This window comes from Pediculus humanus, genomic scaffold (assembly GCF_000006295.1).
Source record: "Pediculus humanus corporis 1103172108268 genomic scaffold, whole genome shotgun sequence".
In the NCBI taxonomy this organism is placed as follows: Eukaryota; Metazoa; Arthropoda; class Insecta; order Psocodea; family Pediculidae; genus Pediculus; species Pediculus humanus.
This window is the reverse complement of record NW_002987837.1, coordinates 400,101-420,619: the sequence shown is the minus strand read 5'-3', so window position 1 is coordinate 420,619 and position 20,519 is coordinate 400,101. Positions and strand designations below refer to the sequence as shown.

General features: G+C 28.4%; 2 protein-coding genes across 2 annotated transcripts; both read left to right on the top strand.

Moving 5' to 3' along the window:
- Positions 1-767: 767 nt before the first annotated feature.
- On the top strand, positions 768-3,667 carry Phum_PHUM501430 (uncharacterized protein; the record flags this gene model as incomplete). The annotated part of the gene is made up of 4 exons (XM_002430799.1): positions 768-785; positions 1,362-1,419; positions 1,846-2,073; positions 3,237-3,667. 4 exons carry the CDS (start codon positions 768-770, stop codon positions 3,665-3,667), a joined length of 735 nt encoding a protein of 244 aa, XP_002430844.1.
- An 11,410-nt stretch (positions 3,668-15,077) lies between these two features.
- On the top strand, positions 15,078-16,892 carry Phum_PHUM501420 (bric-A-brac, putative; the record flags this gene model as incomplete). Its single annotated transcript, XM_002430798.1, has 4 exons — positions 15,078-15,315; positions 15,956-16,104; positions 16,195-16,441; positions 16,552-16,892. 4 exons carry the CDS (start codon positions 15,078-15,080, stop codon positions 16,890-16,892), a joined length of 975 nt encoding a protein of 324 aa, XP_002430843.1.
- Between the last annotated feature and the right edge of the window lie 3,627 nt (positions 16,893-20,519).

The window sequence follows — 20,519 nt, the reverse complement described above, 5'->3', positions numbered from 1 at the left end:
TATATGTATAATAAATATAAATATATATATATATATATATTTACATAATGGTGGAAAAAAAACGATGGTTGTTTTATTTAAATGAAACGTGAGTTTTTCCGACGGTTTTTTTTTTTAATAAATATTTATTTTTACTTTCGAGTATTTAATAAAAAATCAACACGAAAAAAGAATTAAAAAAAAAAAAAAACAAAATGGCGTCGAAATATGAAAACTTTAAATTTTTTTTTTACCTACTTCCTATACTACTGTCATAATATTCTAACCGTTTGTTCGTTTTCTCCGTAAGGAATTTAAATTTTCCCGCCAAAATTTTATCGTCGGCGTCGTCTTATTACTCTTTGAGATAATTTCGAGAGGGCGGTGGAGTCATCTAGTAGAGGAAAGGGGGGAAGGGGTGATGACGTATGTAAATAAAAGGGAATCTCACTCATCCTCTTTCATGCATGCCTTGTTGAATCCACGTGAAACGTAAAAAAAAAAAAAAAATTTTCCGCACCTGAAATTTTAATTCTTTTTTTTCCCCCCACCACCGCTTTTTTCATTTTTTTTTTCCAGCCTTCGTTCCACATATCTCTCTCTCTCTCTCTCCCCTCGTATATATCTCCCTCTTTCTCTCTCGTACGTAAGATATTATATATTTTGCTGGAATTGGGTCATTAATCATTTATCGCGGAGTTTTTTTTATAAAAAAACGTCGAGCCCTTTGTTTACCTTAGCGAAAAATTAATTTATTTAAAATTTTAAAAAAATTTGATTTTTCGCATATGAACACATTCTCCAGTGTTTGTAAAGCTCTTTGATTGAGCCGGCATTTCGAGAGAGAGAGAGAGAGAGAGATAGAGAGAGTCCTACGTTCGTTCGTACGTTCGTACGTTCGCTTTTAATGTTTTATTCATAATTGAAAGTCGATTCATTCGGGGAGAGGAAACAAAAAAAAAAAAAAAATACGTGTTGAGAGTCAAGGGTAAGAGAAAGTAAAAAGAGAGAGAGAGAGAGAGAGAGAAAGGCTTTCTCTTGAATTGTATCCATTGTGACTCTTAGCCTTGTGCTTTGGCCTTTTTTTTCCGACCCATCTTCATGATGTGTTTTCCATTTTCACGATTACCTTCTTTACTCTCTCTCTCTCTCTCACTATCTTTCTCTCTCATTCTTCTTCCACTTCTTCCTTAATCTTCCTTTCTCTCTCTTTGTGTGTTTTTTTTTTTTTTATTAAATTGAATTTTCCGTTTTACGCTGTTGCCAAATAGTTGCGGCAACTTGTACGTTCACACGTTTAATTATTGTTTCTGTTTGTTGTTGTTGTTATTGTCTTTGTTATCATCGCATTAATTTTTTTTTCGTTTGTTTGTTTGTTTCAGGCCAAACTATTAGAAAGCTCACACGGTTGGCTCGGTGCTTCCACATCAACATTAGCCGGTAAGTATTTACCTACCTACCCTCCACGTATTTTTTTTTTTTTTTTGTTTTGCTTTCCCTTTTCGGTCGTTTTCCTTCCCTTATATATAATAAAATTTTTTATTTTACAGGTAAAAATAATAATAAATATAATTATAATTTTCAGGTGGAGACGGAAAATTTATTTATTTTTTCTCCCTCCTCTAATTGTTTAGCGTACAAACAACAAACGAAATTATTATTATTATTATTATTATTACTTTTATTTTGTTTTTTTTTTTTTGTTTTCCTCTCTCTCTCTGTATAAGAAATCGTGAGGTCGGGGCGCGTTACGAAAAGGGTGTCACTTGGAAATGACACTTTAATTATTATCATTATCATTACCTTTTTTTTTTTTTTTTTTTTTTTTTTTTGGTGACAGGAATGCTTTTGTTGTTAAATTTTCAGAAAGATGTTTAGGATACAATCCCGATATAGTTAATATCGTCGGAGAAAAAACGTGGATGAAAGCACTTCAGGAATCTAAAAGTCTGAATTCTAAATGGACGCAAGATGATTTAGTGACGGCCATCGAACTCGTCCGCGGCGGGACACCCATCAAACCCGCCGCCGAGCGGTGTGCCATACCCGTTATGACCCTTTGGAGAAGGACGAAAGCTTTGGGAATGGTCAGCAGTAGGGCTTCCCACGGGAGGAGCGCCAGCAGACGAAAGCAAAAATATTCTTTCGTTTCTTAGCCGTTTTCTTATTTTTTTTTATCCCATTCGAAAATTTTCGCGGTTGCCTTTTTCTTATGCGTGCGTGAGTGAGTGCGTGTGCGTGTGCGTGTGAGTGTGCGTGTCCGTGTGCGTGTGCGTGCGTGTATCCTCTTGCAAGAATTTTCCCCATCTTTCTCGTACCATAAATTCGGCGATAACAATTCCCGATTTTTCTCTTTCCTTCCCACGTTCTTCCCCTCATACTTCCTCTTTTCCACCGCCCTCTTTTCCCGACGTTCTCCCAAGTCCCCCTTTTTTTAATTTTGTTACGTTTGCGTGTTTTTTTCTTTTTTTGAACGTTGTTGTTGCATTTTTTCTTTTTCTTTTTGCATTTCTTATGATTATCATTATTATCTAGCCTGTTTTTTTTTTTTTTTTTGGTTTGTTTGCTTTTTAATGATAACAACTCACTTACTTGTTTTTTTTTTTTTGGTTGTTTTGCCGTTGTTGTTGTTGTTGTTGTTGTTTCATTACACATTAACCAATTAACCGATTTAATATTTGTTTTGTTTTTTGTTGTTGTTGAAATCGTTTTTGATGATGCTGCTGCTGCTACTGCTGATGATGATGTCGTCGCCGTCGCCGTCGTCGTCGTTGTTGTTGTTGTTGTTGTTGTTGTGGTTGTCTTTGAAAAGTGTGTTTTTCTTTCTAACATTAACCTTAAAAAATATTAAAAAATGAGTTTGCCTTTTTGATATATAATATATATTTATATTCGTCGGCTACGTTATTATTTTTTGAGGGGAGGATGTTTTATTCGGGGAGGTTTTTCCGTTTGGAGAGATGTGAGAGAATTTTTTTTTTCTTTTTCTCTTTGATGAGTAAAAGAGACGAGAAATTAAGGAATTACGACGTGGTAGTAGAAGAATGAAGTCGTAGGGAGAGGTTCGGTGAGAGGGTTGAAGTGGGGAGGGGTGGGGAGGAGTGAAATCCAAGAATGAAGTTTTATTTTATTTTATTTTTAATTTTTTTTTTTTTTTTCATTCATTCACATTTTGTTTTTTTTTTTCTTGTTTGTTTGTTTGTTTTTTTTTTTTTTTTTTTTTTGTTCGTTTTTAGTTAGATTGTTGTATTTTATAGATGTGCCAGGGTGTTTTATGCGTCTTCGAACTCCTAATTGGACACAAGGTCAACTCAAAGAAGCGATTCAAGCTGTCGTGACGCAAAGAATGCGATTCACGCAAGCATCGTCTCGGTACGGGATACCCAAAGGAACTCTTTATGACAATATATTAGGGAAAACGAAAAGAATGCTTGTTTTGGATGCTGCGGGTCTCACGCCGACGGAAGAAAACGCGGTTTTGGATTTCTGTTGTCAGATATCCGTGTCTCCGTATAACAGGAGAACTCAGAAACCCCTTTCCTCCATATTGAATTTTGTTGAATGCATACGTCGTAAAAGGGATCCCAATTTTAAATTCACTCGGATATCCGGATTCAGGTGGTGGTGGGCTTTTTGTAAAAAACACAGCATCGTGTCGTTATATTTCGAAACGAGACCCGACGAATGATGAAGCCGCCCCGCCCCCCATTTCGTTTCCCCTCCCCTTACCCCACATACTCCGCGTTTTAAAAAATTCACATACCCCCACCGAATAATGACTTTTTAATTCGTTCGCGTTACGATTTTCCTCCTTCTTTTTTTTTTTTTTTTTTTTTTGTAACGTGGCAGCATGAAATGAAAAAAAGTAATAATAATAATAATAATGATGTTGATGATGATGATGATGATGATGGTAATGATGATTTTCCGCGTTTACTTCTTCGTAATACCTTCCCATCTTTCTTCCCTCCCTTACAATCATCATCTCACTCACGATAACGTTATCTATAAAAAAGGTGAAAAGGTAAGCAGAAGAAAAAGAAGAAGAAGATGGAGAAGAAGAAAAGGAAATGATGATTAAATTGAAATAGCCGACGAAACCAAAAAAAAAAAAAAAAAAAAAAAAAATACAAGAAACTGTTAATATAATTTAAGTGAATTGTTTTTTTTTTTTTAGTGTCTGAGTGAGAGAAGCATGACTTTCCATTTATTTAACAGTTTACATTAATTTTTATTTACTTTTTTTTTTTATTAAATGTTAATTTTTTTTTGCCTTTGTCGTTCTCGTCGTCGTCGTCGTCGTCGTCATGTATACCTCTTCGTGCCTTTTTCGTACCTGTCTTGCTAGCATGCCTGTGCGAGTGTGTGCGAGCAATTGCCAACCAACCATACAAAAAAAAAAAATTTGGGAGGGTAAAAAAAGTTATAAAAAAATTTTTTTTTTTGTCTTAATCATTTTTTAATTATTATTATTATCATCATCGTGTTCGTATATATAATAATAATAATAATAATTTTCTCTGTCTTTCGTCGAAAATGATTTTTTAAAAATAGCCTGGAACGAAAAAATAGTGTGAGAGAGAGAGAGAGAGAGAGAGAGTGAGAAGGTGAATAGTAGAAAAAAAAAAAAAAAAAACCTTTTCAGGTACGTACGAGATGATGACGAATTTTCTTTTATTTAATAATAATAATAATAATAATAATAATAATAATTACTATTATTATTATTTAATTTTTTATGCGTGAGTGCGTGAGACGATGACGAATTTTGATTTAATTTAATTTTAATTTTAATTAGAGAAAGAAAAATTTTGTTTTTTTTTTTTTTTTTAGCATTTCGATATATCGAATTAGAAAAGTTTTAATCGCGAGATTTTAATCGAAACGAAAAAAAAAAAAAAAAATAAACTGTTTGTTTTGTTTTTTATTTGGTTTGTTTGTTCAAAAAAAAAAAAAAAAAAAAAAAGTTTTTTTTTTTTATTTAATTATGTTATTATTACTGTTATTAAATTTCAATACAATCACCTCGTGTTGTGTTGTTGTGTTCGTTTCAAGGTTTTTTACTTACTCTATGACCATGTATTTGTTTATTCAAATTATGATTTTTTTTTTTTTTTTTCTCTTTCGTGTAAGCCATTGTGTTATTATCATTATTATTATTATTATTATTATTATTATTACTGTTATTGGTGTTGTTGTTGGTGGTATTATTATTATTATTATTATTATTGTTATTTCGTAAATTGTTGTTTGCGTTGTTAATAAAAATAAGGACGTAAACTAAATTTTTTTTTTTTTCCTCTTTTTTCTTTTCTCTATTTTCTTTTCTCTTTTTTTTCTCATTTTTTCTCTTTTTTTCTCTTTTCTTTTTTTAAACAAATTTAATTAAAAAAAACAAAAAAAGGAAGTTTAAATTATTATTATTATTTTTGATTAAAACGACGTTGTTGTGTAAAACATACGAGAGCGGCCATTTTGATTTCAAATTTCTATGAACGATTATAATTAAATGAGTTTAAAAAATTTACTAGTTCGAAAAATGAAATAAAGATGTCGCATCGGAAAGTTTTTTCAAAATGGCGGAGTCGCCGCCAAAAACGTCACGTGATTTTTTACCACTATTAAAACAATTATTTATCAAACGTTTTTTTTCTTTTTGTTTTATTCTTTTATTCTTTTATTTCTTTCTTTTTTTTTTTTCTTTTTTTCTTTTTCCTTATTTATTAATCGAAACAAAAACCAAAACGTTTAAATAATAATAATAATAATAATAATAATAATAAAGGAAATGAATTAACGCAAACATATTTCGATCCATCGATCGTTTATTATCGATTAGTGAGTAAAAAACAAAAAAAAAAACAAAATTTTTTTCCTTTCTTTACTTCCTGTTCGATAAATTAATAATAATGATAATAATAATAATAATGATGGTAATTGGAGCAAAAAAAAAATTTTTTTTTTTTTAATTTTCGCCATATTTAATGGCTGACTGGCCGATTAATAGAAAAAAATAAAACAAAATAAATAAAAAAATTTTTTTTTTTTTAAAAGTTTATATTTAAAAATAGAATTTAATTATTAAGCAATTTATTTGTTTGTTTGTTTGTTTGTTTGTTTGCGTTGTTGGTTGTTTGATTGTTTTTACTTACGAAATATTATTTATTTATCGAAAATTTGTTTCATTTAAGTAGTTTTTTCGTTCGATAATTTTATTTTAAAAGGGGAAAATAATGATTGCGATGACGATGACGATGATTTAATAATAATAATAATAATAATAATAATAGTAATAATTAAATTCCGGTTTCCGGTTTTAATTTTTCTTAAAATTTTTACGTTTAGTTTTTCGTTTTCCGTTAGTTTTTTTTTTCTTTCTCTCTCTCTTTGTGTTTCTCATTTATTTATCTCTTTCTCTCTCTGTTTCTCTGCCTTTATATCTCTCACTCTCTCTCTCTCTCTCTCTCTCTGTTTCTCTTCCTTTATCTTTTTCCTTCTCTTTTGTTCTTTCTTTCTTTCTTTCTGTGTTTCTTTCCTTTCTCACTCTGTCTCTCTCTGTTTTACAATTTTACCACCTTTCTTACTTTTCCTCTCTCTTTCTCTCTCTCTCTCTTTCTCTCTTAAGTTTCGTGACTTTTATTTTATCCTACCTGATTGTTGGAAATTTCCAGAAGATTCTTTCGACGAATGAAAATACGATCAGGAAAAAAATTTCTTCTCTCATCCCGAGTACGCGACGATCATTATAAATGAAATAAACGAAAAAATTATTATTATTATTATTAAAATCATATTAATTAATTTTACTTATTTATTTATTTACTTTATGATATGATGTGTGTGAATTTTTTTCAAACTTACCCGAATTATTAAAATGAAATGAAATCAAATCGAATCAATCAAATAAAAAAAATCAATTACTTAATTAACATATTTTTTATTATTATTATTATTATTATTATGTATACATAATTTTCTTATTTTTTTATTTTTATATATATGTGTAATGTAATTATTATTATTATTATTTTTTTTTAATCAGTTTGTGTGTTCAATAATAAATTATATATATTATTTTATCACGATGATGATGATGATGATGATGATTATGATTATGATAATTATTATTATTATTATTGATAAATAAATAAATGAAATTTTTTTTAATATGACAAATAAAAGTATTTTTTTATTATTATTATTACCACCTCAAAAGGAAAAAACAAAAATTATTGATTTTTTATTTATTGATTTTTACTTATTGATTTATTATTATTATTATTATTAATATTTTTTTTTCAGTTATGTTTTTGATAATTATGATGATGATGATGATGATGATAAAATAAAATATTTAATGAAATGTTTTTTATTTATTTATTTATATATATATTATTGTTATTATATATATTATTGTTGTTGTTATTATTAGTATTATGGTTTAACAATAAATAACACGTGGGAAGGGAGGGAGGGATGGGAATGGGTAATAATTAATAAAATTTTGAATTATTATTTTATAGAGGGTGGTGAGGGGATGGGAAGGATATCATCGTAAATCGGAATTTATTAAATTTTCGTTTTTTTTGTATTTTTCGAATTCGCGTCCCGTTCGCGTTCGTGCCGTTTCCGTTTCCGTTATTATTATTATTATTATTATTTTTTTTATTTAGTGCAATCGTTATTATTATTATTATTATTTGTGATTTATTTTGTGTTTTTTTAATTATTTGTCGTTACGAAGGTATTATTAATTCATCATCGAGTGTTTAATTAATTAATTTTAAAGTGCATTTTTTAAGTGTTTTATTATTATTATTATTATTAAAAAAATTTCAAAATGGCGGCGTAAAAATTTTTTCATTTACCGACTCGTACCTTTTTCCGATTCGGACAACGTTTTTTTTTAAATATTTTTTTCGCGTATTTTTCCCTCCTTATAATCATTTACCAATAATATTAACGATTCATTGATTGATTGATTGATTGATAATAATAATAATAAATATCGTTTTGTAATTTTTTTTTTTTTTTTTTTTAACAGGAACCGTGCGAAAAAACCAAAAAAAAAAGTTATAAAGAAATAAATGTAATCGTTTAAATACCGTTTAACGCACACGCACACACGTACAAACCGGAAGTAAAAACGTTTCAAAACCTTGAAAATTATTTTCCCACGCTTAAATTTAAATTTTCATGTTCGAATTGTGTCGTTATTATTATTATTATTATTATTATTATTATTATTATTATTATAAATAAATCGTTTTCTTTTAAATAATAATAATAATAATTGAAATTCAACGTTGTGCGTGCGTGCGTGCGTGCGTGCGTGCGTATGATTTTTCCCTTTTATTTTTTTAATTGATAATTAATTTATATTAAGACTTTTTAATTCAATGGCGAAAAAAAAAAAAAAATCGTGTTTAAATTTCGTTTCAGCACATTATGAGAGAGAAAGAGAAAGAGAAAGGGAAAGAGAGAATGAGAGAGAGAGAGAGAGAGAGAGAGAGAGAAAAAGAGTGAAGCCATCCATTTAAAACCGTATAAGGTGTTGAGATTTAAAAATAACAATAAAAAAAAAAAATTGAGCGTACCCAAGTTCATTTGCTCTTTTCTACGGTTCATAAACATTCTTTTGTTTGTTTGTTTGTTTGTTTGTTTGTTTGTTTGCCTTTCTTCTTTTATTTTTCTTATATATATATTTAATAGCTAAAAAAAAAAAAAAAAAAAAAAAGTTAATTTTATTGTTAATGTAATATCAGGAACATATAATGCGTTTGTTAGTTTATTCAAACATTAAAATAAAAGAATAAGAGAAAGAGAGATAGAGAAAATAATAAGGGAGAAAGAGAGAGAGAAATAAAAAACAAAACAAAAATGTTGTATTAATAGTTTTGTTTAGTTTCAATAAAAAAAAAACATTTTATTAATGTCGCAAAAAACGACGACGGCGGCGACGGTGGCAGCCATGTTTTTTTTTTTTTTGAAAACGTAAACAAACATGGCGGACGAGTGTTCGAATCGACGTTTACCCAACGTTACTTTTTATTAATTTCATTCATTTAAAAGTTATGTATTGTTGTTTTGTACCGAGGGCGAGGGGGGGGGAAAAGAAAAAGATATTTTATTTATTTATTATTAATTGACTGACACGCCATGATGAGAGTTTTATTAATTTTTTTTTTTTTTTCGGGGCTCGTGCGTAACGTGAAAAACAATTAATTATTCGTTTGAATAACAGACGACGACAAAATGGCGGCGTTCTATGTTAGTTACTTAAGGTAATCTTTATAATTTTATTATGTATTTTTAATATTGGTATTATTATTATATAAAATGCGTGTTCTTACGCATTTTATCAACGGTTATCGATAATTTTTTTTCTTTTTACGACTTATAAAACCGTTATTATCGAATTATTATTGTATTTTTTTTTTTTTTTTAAACAATGGGAAATGTGTGAAATTTTAAATTAATTTTTTGTTACGTTTATAAATAATATAAATATATATCGAATGCATGCATGCGTGCGTGAATAAAAAATATATTTTCTATCTCTCTCTCTCTCTCTATTCAACGAGTCACACTTTTTTAACCTGTATGAATGACTTTTGCTTTCTTGACTCTTGTTGTATTAAATAATAATTATTTCTTATAATTGCCTTTTCCGCCTTTATTTCATTCCCACAAATTGTTTTCTAACAACCTGATTGAATGACTGGTTAAAAAAAAAAATAGGCAATAATATTAAATAGTAATGTTGATGTTGAGAATAATAATAATAAAATAAGTAACTAATTTCACTCAATTAACTATATATTTATTTTTATATTTGTCTGTTTTCTTTCGAATAAAATATTTAATAAAACAAAATTGAGAGAGAGAGAGAGAGAGAGAGAGAAAGAGAGTTTAGCAGTTGTTGAAGATGATGAAGATGATTTTTGTGAAAAAGGAACAAAAAAAAAAAAAAAATGACAGTTTTCTGTAATGTAATGCGAGTGTGTGTGCATATGTGTGTGAGTTGAAAAAAATTTATTCGAAACAAATAAGACTTATCATTATCATTATCATTATTATTATTATTATTATTACTTACAATGATTATTCCAATCATGATGTAGTTTGAAAAAAAAAAATTCTTTTACTTATAAAATTTCAAAAATCATTTAACCAATTTAACTCGAGTTAGTGTCAGTTTGCATTTTGTTTGATTTCATTTAGTTATCATTATCATTACATTGTTTATTTTTAATTTATTGTACCAAAAAGTACCTGAAAAATAGAATTGTGTGTTTTTATTATATTTTACTCTTTGTGTTGCATGTGAATTAATTATAATGATTGTCATTATTATCATCATTGTGAATCCCAATGATAAATTAACTCGAATGAAATTCTCTCGAATGATGAAAAAAAAAGTACTAAAAGAAAAAAAGGGGGGGGAGGTGAGGGAGATTGGGGAGTAGGATATTGGATATTAAATATGTCAATCAATTTTAATTACTCACAATTCATAATGTTAAATATAAATAATAATAGTTATTATTATTATTATTATAATTTTCATCATCATTAGAATTCACATTTGTTATTATTATTATTAATAATTTATTTTATTTTAATTTTAAATAATTTATGTAATTATTTACAATTTTAAAAGAATAATAATAGATGATTATTTAATGAATAATAAATAATAAAAGAGAACAAATTAACAATTATCGGTTTTAGTACAGATTTAAATGATTGGAAATGAAAATTATGTCGAATGAATTGTATATTTGTGGAGAAAAGGGGGAGGGATGTGATTGAAAATGATGAGGGTGGTGGTGGTGGTGGTGGTAGTGTTGGCACCACTCATCACAATGATGATGATGATGTTGTTGTATTAAAGGGTTTGTGGAATGAGAGGGTTGGTTGGGATTTGTTTGTCGTTTCATGATTTTTACTCATATAAAACACAAAACTCACTCATCACACCATTATTATTATTATTATTATTATTATTTATTTAAAGGTTTTTCATTTTAGGGTGGAAAGAGAGTAAAGAGGAGGATGAGGGTGAGTGTGTGTGTGTGTGAGTGCGCGTTCATGTATAATTTAAATAAATATATATATAAATAAATGTTTTTCGTTTGGGAAATGAGAGTGAGAGTGAGAGAGAGAGAGAGGGGGGGGGAGAGAGAAAGAGGTTACATTTGTGTGAATTATTTGTGTTAATTTCTCTTGGTGATTATAAAAAATTAAAAAAAAAAAAAACAAAAAACAAAAATGTCGTCATCACGAGTTAATAAATGTGAAAATTGTGTTAAACTCATTTTTACCCAATTAAAATATAATATATCCGTTAATAAATGTTGTTATTATTATTATTATTATTGCGACGCAGTAAATTTTTTTCGAGTCGGGTAAAAACGTCGCACTTTTTACACACACACACACACACATTTATTTATTTATTATTATTATTATTATTATTATTATTATTATTATTATTATTATTATTATTATTATTATTATTATTATTATTATTATTATTACATATTTTTAATTAAATTGTTTTCAATAAATTTCCCTGTTGAATGCTTTCGGTTTACTCGTTGAATACCAAATTTTAATGGCACCTTATTTTTTTCCCTCGTATTCTCTCTCTCTCTCCCTCTCTCCCCCTTCTCTGCCACTCTCTCTCTCTCTCTCTCTCTTTCCAACGTTCTCTTTTCCCGTGGCGGCGGGTGCGGCGGAAGACGACGACGACGACGAATACTTTATGTCGTCATCGTTTATCGTTTGTCCCATTCTCTCTCTCTCTCTCTCTCACTCACACGCTTTCGTTTTTTGAAATTACGCGGAAACAGCAACGAATTCCGCGAAATATTTTTTAACGGTTTTTTTGTTCTTTTCGACGACGACGACGACAACGACGACGACGTGTAACGCGTAAATGATGGATCGCATGAAAATAATTAAAATAAATTTTTTTATTTTATAATTACGATCCGTTAATTTAATTTCATTTAATTTATTATTATTATTATTATTATTATTATTATATTTATCGTGTATGGGGGGTGGGGTGGGGTGGCGTGGGGGTTTTACGGGAAACGACGAATATTTTAATTACGGTACAAAACGTTTAAACGTTTTTGTTGAGGGAAAAAAAAAACAAAATGGCGGATGGGTTTCAATAACGTTTTTTACGAATTCTTCTTATGCGTTCGTACGTACGTACGTACGTACGTAGAACATAATTTTTATTTATTTATATTTATTATTATTATTATTATTATTATTATTATTATTATTATTATTTTTATTTATTTTCCCGTTCGTTTTCGTTTTTATTATTATTATTATTATTATTATTATTTTCCTCCCTCGTTTTTCATATCCATTGAAAATTGTAGTTTTTGTATATCGAGGAGGAGATTAATAATAATAAAAAAAATTTTTTTTTTTTTTTTTTTTTTTTCACGTAATAAAATTTTTATTACCGAGAGAGAGAGAGAGAGAGAGAGAGCCAAAGCTAAGTTAAATGCATTTTATTATTTTATTGACGTAAATCGACATCGGTCGATTTAATTGAATGATTTTTTTTTTTTTCATTTTCATTTTGCTTTATAATTTTTAATTACGAAAGTCGCGTTTTTAGTTCGTTTCGCAGTCACCAGGGGGAGAAGAGAAAAAGATAAATGAAAAATGGGAAACGGGTTCGAAATGGCGAATATTAAAAAAAAAAAATTACTAGAGTGGGTGGGTGGGTGGGGGATGCATCGAAAAGGAGGAGGGGGGGTATGAGGTGAAAATAAAAAATTATTATTATTATTACGATGAAAATTAATATATCGATTTTTTTTTTCTTTGTATAAAAACAAAAACACAAAATGGCGTACATTTAAATTTGTATACGGATTGGATAAATAATCATAACGATAATAATGATATGTGGAATGTGTGTGTGTGTGTGTGTGTGAGAGAGAGAGAGAGAGAAAAGAATTTTATAGAATATTCTCGAACGTTCGTTTTATATATGCAGAGAGGAAAGAGGGGAAGCAAAAAAACAATCGTCGTGGAACGAAAACAAAAAAAAAAAAAAAAAAAAAAAAAAATTTTTTTTTAAAAAATAATAATTATTTTGACGAATTTTAATGTTGTTAACTCGAGACGTAGATTATTATTATTATTATTTTTGTTGTTGTTGATGTTTTTTTAATAGTTTTTAACGGGGGGAGAGAGGGGAAAGAGAGAGAGAGAGAAACAGACGTGGTATTAATATTAAATTAAAGACGTTTTTCAAAAAAAATTTTATATTATTCGAAAAAAAAAAAAAAAAAAAAAAAATTCCCGGGGAAAATCTTTTGAATTAAACAAATTTCCCTCCCCCCCCCCCTTTTTTATTTTTTTCTCTCTCAGGCCTCCTCCCTCCCCCTCCTCCCCTCCCCTCACTCTCCCCTTTTCTTTCATTACATTCCCAGCCCATCCTTTCGTCGTCATCGTAGGTTTCATCATCATAATCATCTCATCAGAGTTTTCTTTCCTTTTTTTTTGTTTTGTTCCTTTTTCGATTTCGTGTCAGAAGAAACAACGTTGTCAAAAATTAAAAAAAGAAATGAAGTCTAAAGACACGTTTAACAGACTTTTATTTTAAATTATTCTTTTCCCGTTCGCTCACTCGTTCGTTCGTTCGTTTGTTCGTTTCGTTCTGGTTCCACGTTTCGTGTTTATTGTTTTCGGTAAATTATTTTTTTTTAATTATGAAAAAAAAAAAAAGGAAAGTAATAATAATAATGATGATGATGATGATAATAATAAAAAGCATTAAAAATAAATTCATTTCATTTTTAGAATTTTAATTATTTCGTTGTATTTACTACACTCGTTTATACAAACACACACACACACACACCAAAGGTGGAAAATTAAAAAAAAAAAGTCGATGGGGTGGGGTGGAAAGTTCCTACGTTTGTTTGAGAGAGAGAGAGAGAGGGAGTCACGAAATATAGGAAAGAGTAAGTGAGAGAGAGATAGGGGGGCGGAGGGAGGTAGTGAAAAGGAAAATGTAGTTTTTTTTTTATTATTTTCCGTTCGCGTCCGCCATTATTCGAACGAATAAAACAAAAACAAAAAATATTTAAATTTAATTCATCGAATTAAAAAATTATTTTAATAAATTTTATTTATTTATTTTAAATATTTTAACGGTTATTAATTATTGTTTCTTGGCGTCGCCGCTAGCGTCGTTGTCGTCGTCGTCGTGGCAGTCGCACGGTGATTGAAATTAAAAAAAAAAAAACCGTTAATAAATAAAAGAAATAAATAATCTACGCGCCGTTTCTACTTTCATTATTAAACTTTTTCCCCTTTCCCCTCCTCCTTCCTCCTCTATATCTCCATTCCCCTCTCCACGTATTCCCTCTTTCCATTTTATTTCTTTTCCCACTTTTTTTTTCACTCTCTCCCCCCTTCCCCCTGCCTCCTCCCCCCCTCCGAAAAACTCGGAGCTTTTCGAAACGTTTGCCATGTTTATAATATTTTTTTTTTTTTTTTTTTTTTATTGCATTTTCGGTTATTAATTTTTTATTTATTTATTTAGTTTTTTTTATTTTTTTTATTTTTTTTTTAGGCGCGATTGAATTCTTTAACTTTTTATTACGAACTTTTTTTTTTAGGTAACTTATTTCCGGTTTTGTATTTGTTTTAATTGTATGGCAGTGATTAAAAATGCCATTTTTTTTTTTTTTTTTTTTTTTTTGATTGAATTTTTATACTTTTATTATTATTATTATTATTATTATTGTTGTTGTTGTTGTTGTTGTTGTTGTTATTATTATTATTATTATTTTTATTAATGTATTTGAATTATTTGTTTAGGTATTGTTTCAACAAAAAAATAAAATAGAATATATTTATATGTATATTTAAAATTTTGAAAAACGACAACAAAAAAGCGCGGGAAATTTTTCGTTTTATTTATTACTCTATGACTCGAACGTCAAAAAAAAATAAAAATAAAAATGTGATTTATTTATTTATTTATATTAATTTTTAATTTTAATTTTTTCTTTCCAGCAGACAGTTACCAATACCAATTGCAGTCAATGTGGCAAAAATGTTGGAACACAAATCAAAGTCTCGTACATAATTTGAGATTTCGCGAAAGAGGACCATTGAAATCATGGCGACCGGAAACAATGGCGGAAGCAATTTTTTCCGTTTTAAAAGAAGGCTTGAGTTTGTCACAGGCGGCGAGAAAATTCGACATTCCTTATCCGACGTTTGTTTTATACGCGAACAGAGTTCACAACATGTTGGGACCCAGCGCAGACGGGGGTGCCGGTAAGAAAAAATCATCATCATCATTATTTTTTTTATATATACAATGTCATAGAGATAAAAAACAAGCAGAAGAAAAAAAAAAAAAAACAACAACAACAGCGACAACGACAACGACGGCACTTTTCGAAAAAACGACTTTGATGATGATGACGTCACAAATTAACAATCAAATTTCCATCCACCTAAATTTCATTTCCCCCTCCACGTCTTTCCCCTCCCCCATCTTTTGTTTTATAAAAATACCAAATTGATTGTTGTCGTCATCGTCACCATCGCCGCCATATTTAAAAAAAACGTTATAATGACAATGATAATTTTTTGTCGTTGTCGTCGTCGTCGTCGTCAAACTAATAATGATAATTCAAATGTATTTAACCGACGGACATTTTATGACGTTTTAATTGTTTAAATTTTAATGGCGAATAGAAAATAAATAAATAAGTAAAAAAATTTATGTTTATCGTCGCCATATTTGTTTTTCAAAATCGGAAATGTATTATTATTATTTTTAAACGTTTGAAAAACAAAAATTTGTTTCTAAAAAAAATTTCTAACATGGGTGTGGCGTTAATTTTTTAATAAAAATGATATTCGGTAGTTGTTGGCAGCACTGATTTTTTTTAATTGTCTTTCATGTTAGATTTGCGACCCAAGGGAAGAGGAAGACCACAAAGAATTCTTCTGGGTGTTTGGCCAGACGAACACATTCGAGGCGTCATACGAGCCGTCGTTTTTAGGGATCCTCAACATATGAAAGAAGAACAACATTTAGGATTTCCAAGACTTCCGGTGAGTTTCGTTTTTCTGGAATTTTAATCGTCATCGTTTTTCGTTGACATTTAAAAAAAAAAAAAAATTTGTTTTTGTTTCGTTTAAAAGGATTCGCCATATTTAGGAAACGCTTGCGGTAACAATCCGGATCCGACTGCCGCCATTGCTGCCGTAGCACACGGTCTTCGTCAGCAAATGTGCAACATGGTAGCAGCTGCTCATCATCACGGAGATGCCGGATTAGTGAATAGTTTGAATCTGTTGAGTCACTGCAATAATTTGGGACTCCCAACGAACGGCATGAGGTTAAACAGTCCTTTAGGTTCCGCTCACGATTTGAGAATCAACAGTCCGGGTGAGTCGTCATCAGGTATCAGTCGAATACCTTTACGGGTTCAATATTTTTTTTTTTTTTTTTGTATATATACATATGGAGTTTTTTATCAATCGAATAACGTTTTAAAGGTTCGAGAGACATTGACCTTTCACCGGGTTCATCACCGTGCAATCCTCTAGACGGTTGCGCCGTTAATCTATCAACAACAAACGTTAATTGTAAAACGGAAATGAAGGGATCCCTTCGATCGTCGGATTCTAAATCCCCTCCCGGAATGGCGGATGATTACGAAGTCAATTTATCAACTCGTCACTTATCAAAATCACCCTCGGACGATTACGACGACATTGAAGATTTGGTAAGGAGTTCACCGAGGGGGAGTGGGGGAGGACTCGTCGTCGAACCTTCGGAAGGTGTTGTCGTAGTACGAGATACATCAATGCCATTAAAAGTAGAAATAACGGAATGAAATTATGGTTTTTAGGTGACCTTTTTTTTTTTTTTTCCTTTTTAATTATTATTATTATTATCATTATTATGTATAAATTTTTTTCGATTTGCGCCACTATCTTCTCTACTATATGAGTGTATATTTATTATTTATTTTTGTCTAGTTCCACGTTCATCCTCAGGTTCTTATAATTATTATTAATCATTTCATAATTCTTTTATTTATTATTATTATTATCATCATCATAATGAATTTTTTCGTTCCTATTAAGAGAAAAAAATGTTCGGATGACATAATAATAATAATGATAATGATAATAATGACGACGACATTTTTTTTTTTTTTTTTTTTTTTTTTGTCTGACTGACGGTCGGCCATTTTTTTTTTTTTTTTTTTTTTTTTTTTGTAAATTGACAATAGACTGGGAAAATTTTTAAAAAAAAAAAAAAAGGAAAGGTTTGGAAAAGGGGGAGAAGGGGGAAATGGGGAGGGTAGGGGTGTGTGCGCGCGCGCGTGTGTGGGAAAAAAAATAAAAAAAAGGTTCCACTTAAAAATTTATAATAATTAACGATTCATGGAGTTAAAAAAAAAAAAAAGCTGGACAGTTTTTTTTTTTTTTATTCGAAAAGCTTTTTTTTTTGTGTGTGTGTGAGTGCGGGGGATTCGGAAAGTATGTTGGAAAGAGAGAGAGAGAGAGAAAAACACACACACACGGGGTCCTTCCTGGGTATACGATGAAAAAAAGAGATGGAAAATACAGGATGAAAACAAAACGGAACGTATATATATATGGGGGTGTGTAAAGGAGGATGGGGATGTGAGGAGTCATAGAGTAAAAAAAAAAAAATAACCGTTGAAACGGTTGGGAAAATGGAAGGGGGGAGGAGAAAGAGGAGGGGGAAGGGGGGTGGGTCGAATTTCAGTAAAAATTCAAAAAAAAAAAAAAAAAGAAAGAAAAAAAAAATCAAAAATTTTAAATTTTAATACGTTTTTTTTTCATTCGTTCGTTCGTTCGTTCGTTAAAAAAAAAAAGTAGTCGCTTTATCATTATTCAATAAAAACAAAAGTTACTAAACCCGACGTAAAAAAAAAAAAAAAATTGTATTGCCAACTTTAAAAATTTAAATCCACTAAAAAAAAAAAAAAAGAATTTTTTTACTCTCGCATTTGCTTTTTTTCCCACGTTACTCGTTCTCTCTCATAATTTATTTAATTTAAAAAACATTTTTTTTTTTTTTCCCGCAACTTTTTTCTGTTTTTTCCGTTTCCGATAATGACGTCACGATGATGATAAAACGATCAGAAATGACCTCATAATTATTACGCATTTAGTATTTTTATAAAAATTCTAATAAACAATCGATTTAATCAAAAGAGAGAGAAAAAAAATGTCTTAGCGTGATTTCATAAAATTTTGCGAAAAATAATTTTTTTTTTTTTTTTTTTTTGTTAACGCGAGTGTAAAAGGTTAAAGGTCAACAATACACATTTTTTCTCCTTTTTTTTATAAATTGGAGGGGTGGTGGGATGGAATGGGAGTGGGGGGAGGGAGAAGAGTGAAAAATGAAAGTAAAATAAAATAAAATAAAATTTTTTTTTTTTTTTTTTTTTTACTTCCGGTACCGATTTTATTTCTATTTGGTGACGTAATCAATTTTACGTGACGTAATTAACGCAATTTTCAACTTCCCTGCTACCCCGTCTCTCATTTTCTCCTTCCACGAAAAGAACGTGTAAGCAGATAAATATCAAATCCATTATTATTATTATTATTATTATTTTTAATTAATTACGCGCGTGGCACTAACGTAACCGACAACAAACAAACAGACAACCATACCAACAAACAAACAAAGAAACAAAATAAATAAATAAACACAAATATTTATGTTATTATTATTATTTAAATCGTCGTCGCCAATAAAAAATTTTCAAATGTAAAAAAAAATATAAAAAAAACCTTTTATTATTATTATTATTATTATTATTAATTTTTTCACGTACAATTTATTTATTTATTTATTAATTTATCAATTAATAAAGCGAAACAATAGCAGATCAATAAATTAAATAAATAAATAAATATACAAAATAACGAATATTTAATGAAAAATGAATTTTTGTAGAATATTATTATTATTATTAATATTTGTAACGGAAATTCATTTATTCGTTGTGACAATTCTAATATTAATAATACATAAATAAACAGGTAAATAATAATATTAATATCAATAATATTTAACAATAATAATAATAATAATAATAAATCACAATAATCGAACACAGGTATTGAATTTGACTATCAGAAACATACATACATACATACATGTATATATATATATTTATCGTGTGCGTACACGCGCACTCACGCACGCACACGCACACGCATATGATAACGAGATAATCAATTAAAACGAAAACGGGGTTTTTATATATATATGTAACTAATCATCATCATCATCATCATCATCATCATTATTATTATTATTATTATTATTATTATTATTATTATTATTATGTACGACTCGTGATGCTGTTGGAACACAACAAAAAATAACTGCCTGGAAATTATTATTATTATTATTATTATTTTATTAAACGAGTCGCGTTTGTGATTGATAATAATAATAATAATCGAAGGGAAATTACGTTAATTATTATTATTATTATTTATTTATTTATTTATTTACATACGTAGAGAAGGAGGTGTAATAAGGAATCGAGTTAATAAATAAATAAATAAATAAAGTTTTATGATTTTATTATTATTATTATTATTATTATTATTATTATTATTATTATTATTATTATTATTATTATTATTATTATTATTATTATGCAAAATGATGATAATGATAATGAACGACGCGACGTTTATTATTTTTACTTGTACATAAAAAATTTCTTATATAATAATGATGATAACACACACACACACACAAATAATGATGCAGGTAGATAAACTTTTTATTAATTAATAATAATTATTACATAAATAAATAGATATATACATACATACATAAATATATACATAGGTAGAGCGATAGATAGATAGATGAATAAATAGATAGATTGATAGGTAGATTGATAGATAGGTAAATTAATAAGTAAATTAATATTATTAATAATAAATTATTATTTATTCGCGAGACCGAGGGGAACGGAAAAAGGGAAAACGCATGAAAAACACTATTAATAATAATAATAATAATAATAATAATAACAATAACGATAATAATAATAGTAAATAACTTATTTATTTATTTTTAATTAATTAATAAAAATTAATTTTGTAAAAAAGAAAAAAAAAAAAAAACAAACGTCGTTGACGTCATCATCGTCATCTACGTCGTTATCATCATCATCATTATTATTAATATTATTTTAATAAGTGAAAAAATATTATTATTATTTTTTGTACATAAAAATGTATAAATTAATAGATACGAAAAAATAAATAAATAAATAAAATGGCTTCCGTTATAAAAGTACAAAAAATTAATTAGTAATGATAATAATAATAATAATAATAATAGTTAAATAAATAATGATAATGATGATAATAATAATAAACACGGTAAAAAAAAAAAAAAAAACAATGACGATTATTATCATTATCATTATCATTATTATTAGTACTCT